Raw genomic sequence first — 19,482 nt, forward strand, 5'->3', positions numbered from 1 at the left:
ATGGTTTTTTCTTTCTTTCTTTCTTGATGGGTATTGCATGGGTTCATCTCGAAGGTATTAAATGGTTATTCATTTAGCAATAAGCGCTCCACAAACATGCTATTAAGTACAGTCTTTCGTCGTTCATCGATCACAACGTGTCTATGTCTGATTATAATGTATGGTTTGCCCTGTTTCTACCAGGTTTTTGGATTGTTTACAGAACAACCGCCCTCAGAGCTGGTTAAACGCCCACGCAGAGGTAGGTCTGGGCCCACATTCCGGTACAGGTAGAACCGATTGCGGGGTTCCACTGAAACAGTTGTGCTAGAGTAACACTGTACTGCCTCTGGATAGTTTCGCAAGTTTGACCCGTCTGAACGAAATGGAACTTCTTGCAGTTCTTGACCATTCCAGACTGGGTCGGCGTAGGCGTCACGATCCCACTGGTAGTAGTCGCCTTCGTAGTTGTTTTTGTGGTGGTAGTAGGAGTAGGAGTGGATCCTATCAGACCCACACAAACATAGACGTTAGCCCAAAGGCCACTACAGTCGTTCTTGACTGCTGGGTTCCACGCATAGAAGTTTGCTAGAGTAACTCCGAACTGGCTGGCGATAGAACTACATCCATCGCCGCTTTTGACGAAGTAAAACTTATTACAGTTTTTGGCCATGCCATCTTGGATCGGACTAGGGGTCGCTACCCCGTTGTTGCTAGTTGTGGTGGTTCTGGTGGTGGTTGTAGTCGACTTCGTGGTAGTGGTGAGGGTTGCTGTATATGTCGTTGTGCCGATGCAAACATAGACATCGGCCCAGAGACCAGTACAGTCACCGTTCAAAGCGGGATTCCATTCGTAGAGCTTTGCGATAGGGATACCCGCTTGAGAGGCTATAGCTGAGCAGCCATCGTTTGCCTTGACGAAGTAAAACTTGTTGCAGTTTCCTACCATACCGGCTTGGGTGGGTGCAGGAGTATTTATACCATTTCCCGCAGTCGTCGTTGTCGCCTTTGTGGTTGTGGTTGTAGTGGTACTGGGGGGTACCCAACCCTTAATAGCGACACAGACCTAGATAGTTAGGTAGTGTCAGCCTGAAGGAACACTGTGAAAAGGGCATTTATGGATCGAGAAATGCATACCCAAGTTTGTGCCCAGAGGCCGCTGCAGTCGCTCCCTATCGCGGGGTTCCATTTGTACAGATCCGCTAATGTCACACCTGGGCGTTTTGCAAGAACCGTTCTGCAGTTTTCACCGGCGGCTACGTATTCCCAACTAATACAGTTAGGATCTTGTCCGTCTTGGGTTGGCCCGGGTGCAACTGGGCCAGACGATGTAGTTGTAGCTCGGGTAGTGGTGGTGGTAGTGGTGGTCGGTACGCCGTTGTTATCTTCGATGCAGTAGGCATTTCCGACAATCATACCGGCACAGTCATTACCAACCGATGGATTCTGTAAGAAATCAAGTCAGCTAGTCGGAACAAAATTTTTTTTTCTCGAATTATCACTTACCCATGCTGAGAAATCCTGCCATGAGACACCTAAATCAGCTGCGAAGCCATGACAATCCGCTTTAGAGCTTTCTTCTGCAATGATCCAGAAGGTGCAAGTCTTCACAGTGCTTGGATCTGCTGGACCTGGTGGAGGCTCGGTCCATTGAGAAGCAACAAGCGCAGGAAGAACAGAGAAGAAAGGCAGGAGCTTGAGAAGACTGGCCATTGTGAGATTGATTCAGTACAGTAACTCGAGACCTGAGAAGGACAATTCTGGCTGGTAGGCTACGATAAAAAAGACTGAGCTCATGGTGATCATTAAAGCCTTATGAGGTACTAGAGAAAGTCCCAACCTACAACCCTGCAGTACACAACGTGGGAAAATGGGTGTCCTGCAGGATACATCATGATCAGCGAAGGAGGCATTGTGGAACAAAGACGACTGCCAAGACTCGTCGGTAGTTACCTCTGGCAATTCTGACTCTGATGAAGAATTTTAAGTTGTTGAAAATCTAATTGATCAATCGATGAAAGAGTGTTAGGCATGCTTGAAAGCTTGGAAGTACCGGCGTTCCGCGGTATGCATTCAGAGCAAGGGCTATTGAACCAGAACCCTAGGCCTTACAGCCTGGAGGTTGCATCTGTAAATCCTCGTTTGTTATACGAGGAGGCCAACTTGATATAATCCTAACCCATAAGCCGGGCCGGGAATGAAGTTTTCCACATTATATTAGTTAATATTCTAAAATATCGATGGATGAATTGCCTCCGCTGATGGCGTTGTGATGTCGTGGTTCTCCGAGCCTGAGATGTGCCGTGCTGTTGTAAGCTTATTTGAAAGAAGATTCTCTTAAGGTCTTGGCTGTGGAGCATATTCCCGCCACCACGAAGTAAGTATCGAGAGAACAGGCATACCCTTGTCTATAACCCGTCGACAATGCGTACCCTGGAAAGGGACTGGATCAACCTTTAAAATTATTAGCAGGGATCAACATGGACCACATCGGAACTTAAGGATGCAGCGGGGCTGTGGTACCTAGCTTAACTTAACTTCCGTCATGGATTTACCGATCCGATAAATAGACAATTTAAGCACCCTATAAGAATCGCTCAACTTAATACAGGTCCTATTATAAGGCAGCGATATCAGACCCATGGCACCACTATCAATTGAGTGACTTCCTTGATAGAACTCTTGGCGTCATCATTGGCAATTTTGTGTGTAGTATTCGCCCGTTTCTAGATCATTTTCGAAAGTTTTCTTGCTTTACATGCGCACATAAATGCACGATGTCATACCGGAAAACCCCGGAAGGGTAACCACTCCAAGGTTCGCGGAAAGAGGGTAAAGGCCCGATATTGACCAGCAAAATTTTACTTTAGACGGGAGGCTCGGGTAGACTAGACAGGTGCGGTATTAGTACTACATGCGCGCTTAACATTTGTCTTACCGACGAATGTTCTTCCCTTGGTGGGGTTGGATAGGTAGTACATGTGCACAACATTTTAGCAAAGGGATTGTCATGATAGTCTGGCTCTTGCATATAGTACTGATTCTATTCATCCGAAGCCTCGAAAAACCGATTGTTTTTACGTAACGCAACATAAACGTGGGCGTAGCCATAGGCCACTAGATTGCTATGATACAGCCCCTCCGTCTGTCTAATTCCTTTACACATGACAATATTACTTCCGATCGCACTAGCTATTAAGTTTGCGAAGGTTATCTTCGAAAAAGCACTTGGTACCTAGTTCCAGGGCGCAGGCTCGATGCTGACTTTCGGAGATCTTACTAAAGTCTTAGACATTTTTTACCTCTGAATGTAAATGCAGGTCGGTACTTTCTTCCCACCTATCAATCAAGTCAACTGCAGTACTGATCTCTCCAGCGCCGTCTTATCCTTACCAATTAACGCAGTCCTGCAAAAATCTGATTGTAGAAAATTACAGGCAAGCTATATCCGTGGACTCGGCGCAGTAAAATCCACCCAAGTCAGGGTTAACTAATACTCAGATCCAAAATTCCTGAATTTAAGTTTCGATAGAATTGGCAGGTAGCTCACGGTTACTACTGCTTTTGCTCTAAGCTGTCCCTGTCCAGCAGTGTAACCCTGGCGTCATTGTCAGGACCATCACCTCCCTCGCCTTTCTAAAGTTTGGGGCGTACAGGTTTCATGTTCCTTGCAATCGGTAAATCTTTTGTGCACCTTCCATGCCTCGGCTAGTGAGATCCTTTTCAAACCCGCTCGCGCACTAGCTCGGCGGCGTCCCACTTGCACTGTGCACGGCAGGATAATTTGCTTTGCGCGAAGAGCCCTTTGCTCAATCTTGTTAGCAAATTTGTGTTTTCCCTTGCTAAATTCTCAGAGCTGGTCTATGTCCGTCATGTTCAATCTCGGTTTTGCGATATTTGGTGACACATCATGAATTCAAAACTTCCTGTGTGACTTGTCTCGCAGCTGCAGGCGTTGTTACAAACACCGACTGGTCCGCTAGGCTAGGCTAATTGATCAACTCACTAATCGGTACCAATACAAACGAAGTTTTTTGCCTTTGAAGATATTTTTTTTTGGAAAAAGAATTTCTACCTCTCGTCTTGAAGATAGTTTAGCTATCCAGACCCAAATCATGCTGATTTCCCTTTATTTTCAAATTGGTATCTGTTCCATTAAATGTACAAAATAAAGGAGTAAGATTGCAACATAATCAACACAGAAATGAGAAGCTTTGAATGTGTGGATTAAGCACTAGCAACACAATACGCAGTTCCAACCTTGAGGTTGTTACAAGCGCTATTCACTGAGAGGTTCAACGCCTGGAAAGCTGGAAGTTTTATGTTCTCAGATACGAGCATTCTCGTACATGTTTCCCCAGTTGCAAAAACGTGCCAGCGGATACATGCTGAAGATGACCCAGATTCAGTCGGCCCCGGAGGGGCGACTGTTGCTACTGGGGTTCCAGATCGAGTCGTGGAAGACGTTGGTTTGGAACTTGTGCCAGTAGTAGTGGTGGTCAATCTGCTAGTGGTGGTGGTTGTACGGCTAGTGGTGGTTGTAGTTGGTGGCTGCGTGATCGGAGGTTCATGTCTTGCTATTGTGTCTACGCAGTATGCATTTTGCGCCCAAAGATTGCGGCAATCAGCGTCAATCCATGGGTTCATTTTCTTGAAATCTTCAACTGTGATGTTATTTGCCGCAGCTATTCCTGGGCATGTGTTCATTCCAGGCCCGACGATTACCCATTTCAAGCAATCTTTGGGAGCACCGCTGTTCGTTGGTCCAGGTGGTGCTACCGCGGTCAGTGGTACATCGAGCTTAGGCCACGTGGGCGTCGCCGTAGGTATCGTTCTATTACCACCAATCATGCAATACTCATCGTAGACACTCATCCAAGCTTCGTTTTCTAGGGCATACCAAGGAACGTCCCCATCCTCAAAATCCGGATTTGTTGCAGCAAAGTCGGGACAGAGTGTATACGTAGCCCAACGACTTGTCTCGGCAGCTGGAGGGAATAATTGAGTAATAGTTATGGTTACTGGAACTGTAGAGTTTGGCCAAAGGTACGTGTGACTTCGGTTGTTTGGAGGTTGGTCTGGGTTGATAGTTGCGGTTAAGATATCAGATGGGAACTGGACTGGCTTCCAGTCATCATATCGTCTGATACTTCCTACTGGCTTCACACAATACGCTGTTCCGGCCTGAAGATTGGTACAATCAGACCTGACGCCGGGGTTGAGGAACACGAAGTCGCTTTGCTTAGTTTGATATGTGAAAGTGATGTTATCACAAGTTTCATTGATTTCGATTGTATGCCATGCGCCGCATTTTTTGTTCGATTGAGGGTGTCCGTTGCTTGGCTTTGGTCTGTCCGCTGATTAGCTTGCTATTGCTGGTATGGTAGGCTTCAGGAGTCAATTTCAACTTACACTTCCGTTTTTTCATTGTCCTTTTGCCAGTCAGGCGGAGCAGTAGTGCCAGGCGGTGAGACGCAAATTCCATATCCCACCAGTTCACCTATGTTCTCGCAGTGAGGATCGATCTCAAAGTTCCAAGATAGCAATTGTGGTTGCGAAAATAACCCTGTAGTGTTTGCGTGTTGCCGAATAATATCAAGACAGGTTTCGTTCGCTTTGACGACATGGAGAGCGCATGTATCAGGCAGACATAGGGTCGTTCCCGCCACCAAGTATTTGCACCGCGCATCGAGTGAGTTTAGATTTATCAAGCCACCGGTGCTCACGGAATTGGCTTTTGCTATTGAAACGCAAGTGTCGCCGGCTTTGGAGGTATATGACTTTGAACAGGTCTTAGGGGTTTCCGTCGGCGCCGCGGATGCTGTGTATGTCAATGGGTATGAACTCGTGGCTACACTGCAAGTTTTTTTGAGGTCCGCGAAGGTATCTGGGCTCCCAAGCCGTGGCTGGCCGAATGGGGAGTTCAACTCCATCTGAACCATCTGTAGATTGCATGTACTGCAATCCTTTTTGTCAAGCTGGCAGTATTTGCCAGCGGAATCCTTCAAACAAGTTACATTGTACTTCCACCAGTTCTCATTGCCGTAATCCGTAACTGGAATCTGTAGAGGGGTGCTGCTATTGACATATAGACTAAATCCGCACGAAGTTTGCACACCGGTTGCATATGACTTGATAGATGCTCCACAAGCCGCCGTGCAAATGGAATCTAATCTGTCTGTTGTCAAATTCATGGACATGCCGGTGACCATTGACTGCAGCAATGGATCACAGACAATGTTCGTCGTCAATGCGACTCGACATCTTGAACTGGCAGCTGAAGGGATCAGAGCGGAACCGAGCTGAAAGATTTTGAAGTCCGCTTTAGACTCCTGCGAGAGTAGTAGAATTGCAAACAAAATAGAGCATGCTAACTGTAAAATTCGTCGATACATTGTGAAGGAGGTAATGAGGCCAATTCGTGCCCGATGGAATCAACCCGCTCCAAAACTCTTGGGCTTGAGATCAGAAGAGCATCGATTCGGGATATCGTAGTTAATATCAAAGCAAAAACTTTGAGTCAAGTTAACAGTCTATGCTCATGCCGCCTGGGTATAAGAATTTTCTAAAGCGAAAGACAGGACATAGCTATCCGTCGCATGGTACCGGCTACCAGAAGTTCTGATAGCCAGCTGTGTTGCGGGCGGCAGTTACCCATGTCGATATGTCCTTGGCAGAACCTGTTGCTTCGATGTCGGAGAACCCCTTTCATTGATCGATCTCATGTTTCTGGTCTCACCAAAGTCAACTCCAGTCGACCGCAGCACGGGCTTCTTCCTGGTCTCATTACCGAAGTCACCCTATTAACGTTCCGATAGAATTAATAGCTCGATCTGCACGGGTGGCTGCAGGGGTACTAGGGCTACAGGCGAGACATTGCATGCATGGTGAAGCAGAGCCTAGGAATAATGCATGGATCCAGCTGCGCGGGTAAATTTGAAGCTTCGAGATCATCAATTCTCACTGCAGGACCAGTCGCTTTATTCAGCGAGCTCTGAGTAAAATACTTACCTATAGTGTGTAGGGTAAGCTTTGGGCACCTGGTCTTGGCGGGGTAGGTACTTTCCCAATCGATATCGTTTCTGATGAGCCTCAGGTTAGCCCCCAGAATGCTGACGGTTCAGGGGACCAACAAAGAAACAGAACGCGAACAAGGTACCACATTCCTTGGCCGCTGTAACCCGACTTTATCTTCATCTCGTGGGGGCCTAAGCTATAACTGCCGATGGCGCGCCATTGTCGTACTGTGTAGTACAGTGTTTTTAAATTTGCGGAGATTTCATCTTCACAAGACATGAAAAACTTTTGATCCTCATTTTCCCGTCGGCCGACGGTTTTGATATGCCAATCATGGCGTCAGAATATGTCCGCCCTATCCTAGGATCCTTAGGATCACCATGGATAAGCTGAGAGAAGGATCCATGCAAGGGTTTGTCTTATGCATATGTCTGTCGAGCCTATATTATATTATCGCTTGGCATTATCGCAGCCATGTCGAAGTGGTAGAGCCCAGAAATATGTACATACCTTGCACAAATCGATTGAGTTCAAGCTCTAATTTGATTGTACGAACAGGAAAAACTCTATGAATTTGTCCGAGGCTCATCAGATCATAGTTTGTACAGGGGTCACGCAGGATGGCAACCCATTAGATCCGATCTCGACGACTGTCCTCAGTTTTTATAAACCAGAGGAGGGATTAGGACTTCTTCGCCTAGACAATTCACAAAAGGCTTGCGTTCTGAGATCCCAATTGCTTTAGAGAGGTCGTTCAGGCGAGTAAAAACTCGTTGGTTGGTCCTTCGAGTTTTCGCAAGATGGTTTCCCCGCCGTGGGCGTCTAGCTGTCGAATATGCTTTTTCGTTCTTTTAACCATCTCATATTTTATCACATTTACTTTCGCACAGGACGTTCTGTGTAGCAAAGATAAGAAGTGTCCGAACAAAGCTTGTTGTTATATCGCGGATAAAGAAGTAGATGATGGTATCTGCGGTTATGGGTAAGGAACAAGTTTTTAATAATCTATCCTCAGATAAGTTGATAGCTAACGGGTTGATATGGGATAATCAGAGCTGAGTTCTGCTCTGAAGGTTGTGTTAGCAATTGCGATGCGCACGCTGGTAAGAATAAAATATCATGTCAATTGAACAACATTGCTTCGGCGCTGAAAACTTTTTTAGAATGCGGAAAGGATGCTGAGGATCCGGGAAAAAAGTGCCCATTAAATGTTTGCTGCAGTAAATGGGGATTTTGCGGTAAGTTGTGCTGTTCGCTGTGCGGTTGTCCTCATAATATAAGGCGTCGGGGAGTTGACATGATTACCCTATTACAGGAACCTCGGAGGACTTTTGTGATGTAAGTTGGTCCCCTCACTGATCAGATACATAATTTACGAAATAATCCGCTTAACCAGAATTTCAGACGGGCAAAGGCTGCCAGAATAACTGCTTCACTCCCTCAAAGCCCTCGTGTGGTGACCGAAACGTCTTTGGTTTGAAGATCGGTTATTATGAATCTTGGTCGACTTTAAGAAACTGTGGCGGAATGCCACCTGAGAGCTTGCCTGCAGAGCAGTTCACACATCTTTACTATTCCTTTGCGACTTTTAGGGAGCAAGGTGGTAAATACTACATTGTACTCGACCCGAAAATCGGTGGTGACTACGACCTACTCATTCGGTTCACCAATTTGAAGAGGGATTATCCGGGATTGAAGTGCTATATCGGTAGGCTACTGGCTCGCTAATACTACTGTCGATTTGATTATAGCTAATTTTAATGTGAATCTTTTCCTAGCCATTGGTGGATGGACTTTCAATGTTTGTCAGAGCTTCCATAGAATATGCGGTTTTATAACTTTATTCTAGTGATCGATAACTAACAGGGGTACAAAGGACGAACCGACGCAAAAAGCATTCACAAATATGGCTTCTAAAGACGAAAGCCGTCGTAAATTTGCAGAAGCAATCTTCAGCTTCGTCCGAGACTATGCATTTGATGTTAGTTAAAATTGTTGTACCATCTGAAGAAACAGACATTGACACAAAATCTTTGGTACCATAGGGAGTAGATCTTGATTGGGAATATCCTGGTGCTGAAGATCGTGGCGGCGTGAAAGAAGACACGGAGAACTATGTTAAACTCATCAAAGCGATCAGAGAAGAATTTGACAACAGAGGCGGTGGGTATGGTATTAGTTTCACTATCCCAGCGTCTTTCTGGTATCTCCGATGGTTCGATGTCTCGGGTATGCTTGATGCTGGTGCTGATTGGGCGAATATTGTGAGTGTATTCGTTTCTCCGTATTTTTGGGGGGTTGGAACGGTACTAACGATGACAGATGTCTTACGATATGCATGGAACGTGGGACTCCGATGAAAACTTTGTCGGCAAGGTATTGGGCGCCCACACTGACTCTGTCGAGATCCAGGGAGCTCTTAATCTACTTTGGAGAGACACGAAGTTGGATCCCAAGAAGATCGTTATGGGCTTCGGTTTTTATGGTAGAAGTTTTAAAATGGCGAATCCGTCGTGTAATATTCCTGGCTGCCGTCATGCAGATGGTGGCGCGTCGGGAGCTTGCACTGATACATCTGGGGTTCTCTCTTGGGCTGGTATTGTGGAATTTACCTTTTGATTTGGCGATTTGCAAGATACTAACCGGCTGTGTAGAAATCAGTGAACTATTAAAATCTGGGGCCGCCACTACAGAGGTCTATGACGAAAAGAAAGCCGTCAAGTATATGACATATGACGAAGACTCCTGGGTTTCGTAAGTCAACAACTCGCTTGGTATGCGAAAGAGAACACCTTACTGAAGTTGCTGTAGATATGACGACGACCAAACCTTTAAGCAAAAGCTTCAACAGGCAAGGGATAACTGTTTAGGAGGTATAATGATATGGGCTGTTGGTAAGTCTATACTTAAACTTAAGATCCAATATGGTATCTTTAACATGTGTTCATTGCTAACTATATAACATATACATAGACTTAGACACGCCTGATTTTACCGCGCTATCCAATTTACTTGGAACCGATGTCGCTGGTCATTTCGGAGACGGTGTGTACTTGTGTTTAAGCTCTTTATTTTTTATTTTTTATCTTTATTACTGACACGGTACACTAGATGACGATCTAACAATCGACGAGCTTAAGGGCGCAACTGGAGAGGATTGTTATGTAACCGAAACATGCGGAAACCAAAAGACTCCTCCAAAGTGCAAATCGGGCTACCGAGTCCTTGACTATATTCATGAGCCTCTGAATGGCCAAATCCCATTGCAAAGACCGTGTTCGACAAATGCCTTCCGTTCAATCTGCTGCCCGATGAGAACTATGCCTAGGGGTTGTTCATGTATGTGAAAAAACCATGCCTTAGACCGCCCTTTGTGACATCTGGGAACGAGACCAGATATAACTAACTTTTGAAATTATGACCAGGGACCGGGTGTGATAGCAATCAAGATACAGCTTGCCCTCGAGGCAAGTTCCTCATGGCGACAGAGGGCTACAAGAATAGGGAGGGAACCGAAGTCTGCAAACCGATGACTGGTCGGCGAAGAGTATGTTCACTTAGCTACCAAATAACCAAAGGTCTTATCTAATGCTAACCTGTGCTAGCTCTGCTGCGATTCACGCCCTGCCTTTGATGTCTGTGGTTGGGGCCAATGCACAAAAAGCGATAGGTGTTCTGGTCCCGATTCCGATAGGGAGGTTGTCCTCAGCTCCGTGCTCGCATATGATGACTCCATGTGTCCAACTGGGGAAAAGAGTCACTACTGCTGCGAAAAAGATAAGAAGCCAAAGAACTGTAAATGGATCGGCCCCGACAACGGTTGCACGGAGTTCAAGTGTCCTTCAGGTAAAGTTCAGTGGACTAAAAAGGAATACGTCGATGGAGAGAAGTCCGGTACCACTATTTCTTGTACCAATGGACGACAAATGTCGTACTGCTGTGATCCGCCAAAGGATGAGGATAGCAGACTCAGCGTTGATCCTGCGGATATCTTTCCCAAACCTCTCGGAGACAATGAGGAGGAGTACACGATGACACCGGATAGTAATACCCAGTCTGAGGGATCCACAAGATCGTCTATTCTTGCCGGAAGCGGAGGTGGGGTAAGTGGATTCTAGAATCCGAAATATAGTTTCTTTACGACTGATCTGATTTATAATATAGGCCGACGAAGCCTTCTCTTTTGTCCTTGTTGACGGCACGGAGGGTGCAGTTGATAACAATTTTGCTGAAGCCTGGGATATCTTGGATCAAGAGACCCCGAGCTTCCAGCTTAAGAAGAGAGAATGGACGGAGTATCGGAAGCCTGGTGAAGTTCGACATGATACTTTTGAGAATGTCATTGAGACTTATCGTGTCGTATGTGCGGCAGGAATGTCAGCTGCTGAATGCAAACGTATCTTCATCATGAACGCAGAGGATACGATTATCAAGCTTCCCAACGGTATCGGCTCGGGTCCCTACGCTAGGATTGTTAGTTTCAAACATATTCCCGATGCGAAAATCAATTATGGCGACAAAAAGAGACTCAACAAGCGACGAACTCAGTTGCGGAAAAGAAACTTGGCAATCCGTGATCTTGAGGAGGAACATCAAGTCTTTGAGCTTGTTACTGACTTTGACTTTGCGGCTATCAATGCTGCTGCTAAACCTGGTGCTGAAGTTCAGTATCGTACTGACTGGTCAAATCTTTTGGATTACTGGGATGATGTTACAGACGAGGACCCGGACGGCTCGGGAATGGGAACTAATAAAAAGCGTGGCTTGGAAAAACGTTGGTTTGGTAGTTTTAAGAATTGGTTGAAGAAAGTTACAACGATTCGAAAGGAGGATAAAGGTACCCTCGAGATGGAGTATGAAAAGAGATTCACAATCTTCCACTTCGAGGATCGTTGTCAAAAGGGGAATACTTTATACCAAGCCGAGATTGATGCAAGCGCATATCTTCATATGGCTATGAGTGCAACATACAGTTACTTGTTCCAGGGTCAGATCTTACCAGTTCCCAAAACCGAATCAGCTTACGCCTACTTTGGCGCTGAGCCATTCGTCCATGTTCTTCTCACATTGCAAGGATCTGGAAGTATCCAATCGACCAGTGGGAACTATAAGATTGTCAATGGAGTCACGTGGCCAGGTCTTAGCATCAAGGGTTTGATACGTATTGGACCCGAGTTGAACGTTAACGCAAGAATCGATACGTCTCTGAGCATATCTGGTAAGGCTGTCGCTGGTTTTGCTGTTGGATTCAATGCATTTGAGATAGCATTTCCACAGAATAGCGACGGGAAAGGAGGAAGCAGGAACCCCACCAAGCTCAACAAAGATAATCATCAAATCTTCTCGGTTGACCAGACCCTTAAAGCTGAAGTGAAGGCTGAAGGTCATATTTCTTTGACCGTCACACCCAGCCTTTCCTTCGGTATTGAGGCACTTGGTGGCAAACTAATGAAGGGAGACGTGATTCTTGGGGTTGATAACACTATTGATTTGGGAGTGTCTGCTGCTGGATCTGCTGATGCCGTTTCAGGTGGTGCTGGAGCAGCTTTCTGCATCTGGGCGGATTACATATACCGAGTATTTGTGGAAGCCGAAGTCTCGTAAGTACCACTTCTCTCGAAGGTCTGGATATTCATAATACTAACAAGACTAGTGTACTCTCGGGCACATTTGACTGGGGCGGAAGCATCGATTTGGCGACTCCATCATCTCCAATCGGCCTCCTCCCGAAGAAATGTCTGACATATGGAAGCCAACAAGACAAGAGAGACTTGGAAATTCCAAAGGCTTTACTCCCTCGAAATGACAGAACCGGAACTAGTGGTGAGACTAGGCCTGTATTCGGCGGGTTGTTTGAGTGTCCAAACGGCGAAAATGACGACGAACCATCGAATGCTTGCGACGATGGACTTAAAAGACGTGACCTTGACTCCGCCATCGGGTTTATCGACGGATTCAGTCCATCCGAAAGCGTAGTATTTGAGCGAAGTCTGCAACCTCGACAGAGCGATGTTCTCTGTTACAACAGGCCTACCCAATTCTACAACTGCAATATGTTCGGATCTTACAATTTCAACCCGACCAACAAACATACTAAAGCTGGTGGGTACACGGTGATTGGAATCTGCGAAAACATTAAGAACGGAATTCGATCAAAGTCTGCTGGTAATCCGACTAGGTTCCGAACGGGTCCCAATACTGCCGTTTTAACCTATAGCGGTAGCACTGGAAACCGTGGTGACGCTTGCGGAGATAATGCCCCCGTCCCTAATCGTAAAACATGCTCGACTTACAACTCAGACAAATGGGATGGCGATAAGTTTGATACAGCCAAGAATGTAAGCTCATACCCTAATATTTCTTCTTTAGGGCATAGGTGAGGGTGTAGCTAACAGGTGGGATAGGAAGCAACATGGACCTCGTGTGATGAGTTCCCATATAACAGTGCTAGGGAAGGTGGCGTTGGTGCAGTAAGTCAGCTCCAGAATTGGCTCCCCAGTCAATATAATTCAGAGTATATAGATGCTGACGAGAAACGAATGAAATAGACAACTGCCTGCGTCAGTGTCGGCCAGCAGAACATGCAAGGAACCTTGAACACAATCGTATCAAATATGAAATACAAGAACGAGAGATGGGCGAACCTGGCCAGAAACAGCAAGTTCGATAACATCCAGTACAATGTTGTGCTATCATACCCCCCCGGTAGTACTGGGTGGATTGGTGAGATTGAAAGTTGGAGAATGAAGACCGCAGTGATTGTCACAACCGGTGTGGACTGGGGTCGAATCGTTGGCGGTATGAATAACTGGGGCAATCCGAATCAAACATTCGGAAACACAAATGGTGTTTGTTTGGATTATTTGGATACCCCAGGCGCCATAAAGACGTCTCGTAAGAACCAGAACGTGTACCAAATTCCGTTCCATGGGTGCTATATCAACTTCAAAAATGACCCTGATCCAGATGTTCCGGAGGTTGATAAGAGATCTGCTTACCGACCATTTAAGAGAGATGATCCGACAACATGGGGAGCTGAGAGTAAGTTTTACCTTCCCGTTTTTCTCGGAACAAAACTAACAGTAGTCATAGGGGTTATCCATTATTACGATAGTAGATTTACGAAAGAGATGTTGTTCGAGAGTTTCGGGCCGCATGCACATTATGATATGCGGCCGGCTAATCTCAGCAAGCGAGCGTTGGACGAGCACGACGAATTCCAAGAGAGGTTGATAAAACGGCTGATGAATCTGAAGCTGCCAGTCGGGTTTGGTACAAATCCTTGATGGGCTATCTATGTAGATAAAGAAAGAATCGTCCGCATGTAATGTGTATGTTATATTTTGTCTCCTGTTCTTTCCAATTGATATGTTATGCATGTTGAAGAAATTCGGGTTAATTTCAACTGGTTGCTGGCCAAGCCCAAGCTTGCAAGTGAAGATTTTATGCCGAGTCGGCTGCGCAATTTCGACACCGAGTGCCGTGATAGTTTTGAATTGGTGGGCCTTTCGGATTGAATCCCGCCGTTCTAGATTCAGTTATATGTAGATTGTGATCAATAGTGCCATAGTTTAGAATTTTCCAGTCTTGAATAGTCCATTGGAGTACACTAGCCTCGGACCCAATCCTCACCGACGGTGCATACCCAATGCGCTCGATGTGGCTGATATTGTGTTGTGGGTTTCTCACGGATGCGGGGAAACTTCTCCGCTAGAGCGCTGTATACGCATATGTAGTTACTATCTTGGCGTCTTTGATCTTCCTCGCCACGAAGGAACCAAGGATGGGACGAGGTGAAGAACCGAGCGGGTCGTTTGATTGAACCGAAGTCTAGACGAATATCTTAATAACTCAGTCGAGAATTCAATGCATGTCTGTTTGCACACTAGGCCCATTAATCCGAGTTGATCCAATTCCAAGAGCCTGTAACGGTGCTAACAGCTGCAAGGGCACCATCGAACCAAGGGAACGCCTGGGACCCATGGCGTATTCCGTCGGGACGCTAGCTCCAAAAGCCGGTAGCGGGCAGGGGAATATTCCGGACTTCTGTCGGTTTCCCTGTGTTCTCTGCCGGCAGATTCAGCCAGACGTTCCAGTTTTGGAAGAAACCCCGACGAATCTAAGAGGTTTTTAAGCCATGGTTTGATAATCTTTGAAGATTGGATGAATGTACCCCGGTCCTTGCCGTGGTCTGAATAGCTTCAGATTGAAGGCGCGATCTCTTCGTAGGACCGTACTCCCGTCGTATAGACGCGTATAGGGACATTCGGACAATATATACTAATTACTTTTTAAGTCCTGCGAAGAAGAGACAAAAATATAAAAAGACTCGATTGTCGTCAATATGATAAGGATTTCTATAGTCAGTAATTTGCAACCAAGGTGCTCAGGCCCCTACAAACCTTTATCACGATGTTGTACCGTTTGACAGCAGTTGCGCTTTTAGCGGCGACAGCGAACGCACAGGCCCAATTGTGGGGTCAATGTATGGAACATCCCGATATAACATAAATGCATAGTATGCTAGACCGAATTTATATATGGACGAAGCACTGACATGATGAGTTAATTTATGATAGGCGGTGGTATTGGATGGACAGGAGCTACGACTTGTGTCTCGGGGACATATTGTTATGCCTGGAATCCATGTAAGTATATTGAAAATGCTTTGGCTGGCTCCTTTTGAATTTATACGATCAGGCACAATGGGTTTCTAATAATTTTTTTGAATGTTAAGACTACTCCCAATGCTTAGAGGGGACTGGATCAAGCACTGCTACTACCAGTACTACGACTACTGCCCGGTCTACGACATTGGCTACTAGTACTGCTACGAGAACCTCAAGCTCGTCGACCCGCTCTTCGACGACTACCACCAGGCCGACAACCACGACCACACCACTCTCGAGTACTACAACCACTCGAAGCTCGACTACAACTTCGCCCACAACGACAAGCCGTGTTCCAACTTCTTCTGCGGTTTGTGGTACCGCTACGTTCACCCCTATCTCTGCCTCTGCCGCTATTGCTGCCCTTCATCCAGGGTGGAACATCGGTAATACGCTTGATGCCGTTCCGAACGAGGGTTCCTGGAACAACCCTCCCATCACTGGAACAGTCATTGACGCTATCAAGGCTAGCGGGTACAAGTCCATCCGCATCCCGGTTACCTGGACCCACCACTTTTCCGGAAGCAGCCCAACCTGGACTGTTGACCCTGTTTGGATGAATCGTGTTGAAGAAGTTGTAGATATGGTTCTTAGCAAGGGTCTCTATGCTATTTTGAACGTCCACCACGACTCCTGGGATTGGTTTGATTATACAAAGAATGGTAATGCACCGGTTGAAGAAAAGTTTGGTGCTTTGTGGGCACAAATTGGTGATCGATTCAAGTGCAAGGGCGAGAGACTCCTCTTCGAGCCAATTAACGAGCCTCCAGGCTCCACTGCTGAGGATGGAGTTGAGTTAAATAAACTCAATGACATTTTCTTGACTAAAATTAACCAGGCTGGTGGCTTCAACCCTCAGAGAGTTGTGACTTTGTGCGGTCTTTACATGGACAGCTACAAGACTATCAGCTACTTCAAACGTGGATCTCTCTACCCGAATCAACCATGGGGTATTCAATTCCACTACTACTCTCCCTATGACTTTGTTTTCCGCGCCTGGGGCAAGTCTACTTGGGGATCAGCAGACGAGAAGGCCTCGTTGGAAAACGACTTCAAGTACTTCCGCGGAAACTTTTCTGACGTTCCAGTTGTTATTGGAGAGTTTGGCGGCAGTCCCGCTACACTTGAACCTGCGGCTGGCTGGAGATACCTTGATTTCCTCGTCCAAACTGCTAACAAGTACAAGTTTTCAATTGTTACATGGGATAACGGAGAGGATCTCTTTAACCGAACCAGTTTGACATGGTATGACCCTGCCGGTCAAAGTATCTTGATAAATGCTGCCAACGGAGCTTCGAACGCCTTGGCAGTCAGCACTCTTGATGGTTCGGTACCTCAATTGTCCTCTGCATTTATCTTCCACAAAGTCGGCACACCAGTTACAACTCAAACCGCCACCTATGAGAACGTTGGATCAAAAACATTGGTTTCCGTCAAGAACAAGGCAGGAACGACCCTCACATCTTCGCAATACTCCTTCTCGGGCGGTGTTCTTACTCTACCAGATACCTACTTGTCCACTCTTTATACCGCCAACAGCGCTCCTGGTGTTAAGGACGTATTAACTTTGACCTTTTCTAGCGGTGCATTCTTGACTTTGACAATCGTCCACTGGGACGTCCCCGTTATCGCTGAAACTACTCTCACTGCTCCGACCTACGATTATAGGATTCCAATTACTTGGAATGGATATAATAGAGTCGCAGCCGTGAGAGCCGTATGGGACAATGGTGTCTACGTTAGCGACGACTGGACCGTCTGGCTTCCACAATTGCAACAAGCTAGATGGACATTCGGAAACTGGGGTTATGAGGCCAATAACATTGCACTTTGGCTTTCAGGATCCGATTACCTTAGGAATAATAAACCCGCAGGGGTCAATAGCGCTATCTTGACTTGGGAGTTTTTCCCCCGTGATGGTCATGCGGCTGGATCTAATGCTGTTAACTTGACTATCACATTTTAGAGGAGGGTTTGGCAAAAATCATATTTTGAAAAATCAATCGAGGCCTCGAGCGAGGGGTTGGAAGTTGGAAGTTGGTGTATATAAGTTAGAAGGGAGGGCTGCATGCATGTACATATCTACAGATAATAACCGCGATATGTGAACATTTGAGATTTTTGTAACCAATAATATCGATTGCATACTCGCTCATGATCAAGGGATAAGTTGGATTCACTTGGTGGGTGTGCATGTGAGAAATATTCTATATTCGATTGAGGGGTCCGGAAATGGACCTAGAACCAAAGCTCGCAATGTAATAGGCCAGGGCGGTGCATGTGATAACAAAATACTAGACCGAAGATGCGAGATTGAGGTTGGATAAAGCTTTCATAGGCCGATAAGCTTGACTCATCGCCGCCATCAGGGTTTTTAAATCATTCGATTGACCATCAAACTTGGAGTTTTAAGAAGACTATGACCTGGGACCCAGTGACTGGTGGTACTGTCTTGTAGGCCTGGGAGCGCGAGTCTCTAGTTGCAACAATGGCTCGAAAATGATGTGTTGTTTGGATTCAAGCCGATAATTGTCCTCGGCTGCTCGGCCAATACAGGCTCGGCTTGGCCTGGTATAGATACCTCTTCGATTTTCGAGAGCGATATATGTATATTAGAGATGGCCACAGTTAGAGCTCTCTCGCGCATTACTGATTACCAGCCTTTCAAGTGTATAGCCCGATGCCAAGGGGAACGTCACCTGGCCTGGCCATATGCGCCATGGCCATTGATCCATGGATCCCATATGACAGACAACAGCTATCTATGCACCTGTGATTCTCAATACGTATACCAAAAACGGCAATTTTTTGGAAGCGTTGGGTGTAGTCTGCCCAACCCCAACATTTTGGTTGGCGCCCTTCCATGGAAGCGCGAATGAAGATGAGGGCCTATGGTGTCTAGACTAGACTGGGTATATATGTATGCACGCAAGATGTATCACATTATATCGATGCATCACAGCGCCATATCGGGTACGTTGGAATGTTGGAAAGTGCCGTGGCTTTGAGCATGAGCGCCTGCATATTCAAATCCTGGGCTCTCGACTCTAATATAGATGGGGCGCGGCGAGGATGCGCTGCATCACCTATGCGTGAATTCTCTGATCACGATGATTAGTATATTTACGAGTATATATAGTTGCAAGTACTGAGGCTATGAAGCATTGGGTATGGCCAATATAATGAAAATATTGGCCAGTCAATCAATCGAAAGTACTCTAAGCTATGGCTGCCTTAACGACTGTCTGCCTAAGAAATGTAGATCCGTGAGAAGATACGCTATCTACCAGCGCGGCGTCCGGCTAGATAACTAGTGAAAGAATACCCCTCCTTGGCGGGCACCTTCCCGCCCGTTAAGGGTAGTTTGGAACCATGGCCATGTAACAACTTTACCAACAAACAACTCATACATTTAAGGGCTGAGTCAAGTGAGCCGAGAACCGTTTTTCAGACCGTTTTTTGATCAGCAACGTCTCGCAGTTATGTAACTGGAAAGTTACGTCAAAGGAAAAAACGGCTAGTGGGAACGGAGAGATGGTTGCGCACGGACCTCGATCCAATCTCGGGTTCTACCATTAAAATCGGCTCGAATCTTGCGCCGCGGCGCTGCCTCCACTATCTTATCAACCTGACCAATAATAGAGCTAGAACAAGTCTCGTTCCCCTGAATTTTTGGCGATCGATTGTCGAAAATGATATTAGGCTTGCGTTGGCGAGGTCTGAGGCTGGTTTCTCCCGCTCTGCTGGCTGAGCTTGGCTCGGGGGGTATGGGGTTATATAAACACCTGGTCTCCACGAGTTCAGGACTGATTTCAAA

At 46.3% G+C, this 19,482-nt stretch overlaps 4 protein-coding genes across 4 annotated transcripts; 2 read left to right on the top strand and 2 right to left on the bottom strand.

Moving 5' to 3' along the window:
- Positions 1 to 223: 223 nt before the first annotated feature.
- AOL_s00080g425 (uncharacterized protein) lies at positions 224 to 1,692 on the bottom strand (the record flags this gene model as incomplete). Its single annotated transcript, XM_011124800.1, has 3 exons — positions 224 to 1,045; positions 1,117 to 1,425; positions 1,486 to 1,692. 3 exons carry the CDS (start codon positions 1,690 to 1,692, stop codon positions 224 to 226), a joined length of 1,338 nt encoding a protein of 445 aa, XP_011123102.1.
- A 2,514-nt stretch (positions 1,693 to 4,206) lies between these two features.
- Positions 4,207 to 6,374, bottom strand: AOL_s00080g426 (uncharacterized protein; the record flags this gene model as incomplete). Its single annotated transcript, XM_011124801.1, has 2 exons — positions 4,207 to 5,329; positions 5,392 to 6,374. 2 exons carry the CDS (start codon positions 6,372 to 6,374, stop codon positions 4,207 to 4,209), a joined length of 2,106 nt encoding a protein of 701 aa, XP_011123103.1.
- A 1,422-nt stretch (positions 6,375 to 7,796) lies between these two features.
- AOL_s00080g427 (uncharacterized protein) lies at positions 7,797 to 14,282 on the top strand (the record flags this gene model as incomplete). Its single annotated transcript, XM_011124802.1, has 20 exons — positions 7,797 to 7,978; positions 8,050 to 8,099; positions 8,160 to 8,234; positions 8,312 to 8,334; positions 8,401 to 8,704; positions 8,775 to 8,797; positions 8,873 to 8,977; positions 9,042 to 9,260; positions 9,319 to 9,592; positions 9,651 to 9,750; positions 9,808 to 9,890; positions 9,970 to 10,041; positions 10,108 to 10,335; positions 10,422 to 10,543; positions 10,602 to 11,099; positions 11,161 to 12,596; positions 12,650 to 13,334; positions 13,401 to 13,466; positions 13,545 to 14,037; positions 14,089 to 14,282. The coding sequence occupies 20 exons, from the start codon at positions 7,797 to 7,799 to the stop codon at positions 14,280 to 14,282; spliced, it is 5,232 nt and encodes a 1,743-aa protein (XP_011123104.1).
- Positions 14,283 to 15,408: 1,126 nt separating this feature from the next.
- On the top strand, positions 15,409 to 17,631 carry AOL_s00080g428 (uncharacterized protein; the record flags this gene model as incomplete). The annotated part of the gene is made up of 3 exons (XM_011124803.1): positions 15,409 to 15,481; positions 15,576 to 15,644; positions 15,734 to 17,631. 3 exons carry the CDS (start codon positions 15,409 to 15,411, stop codon positions 17,629 to 17,631), a joined length of 2,040 nt encoding a protein of 679 aa, XP_011123105.1.
- Positions 17,632 to 19,482: the final 1,851 nt, after the last annotated feature.

The sequence above is a fragment of the Orbilia oligospora genome (genome assembly GCF_000225545.1).
Source record: "Orbilia oligospora ATCC 24927 unplaced genomic scaffold scaffold00080, whole genome shotgun sequence".
Classification (NCBI taxonomy): domain Eukaryota; kingdom Fungi; phylum Ascomycota; class Orbiliomycetes; order Orbiliales; family Orbiliaceae; genus Orbilia; species Orbilia oligospora.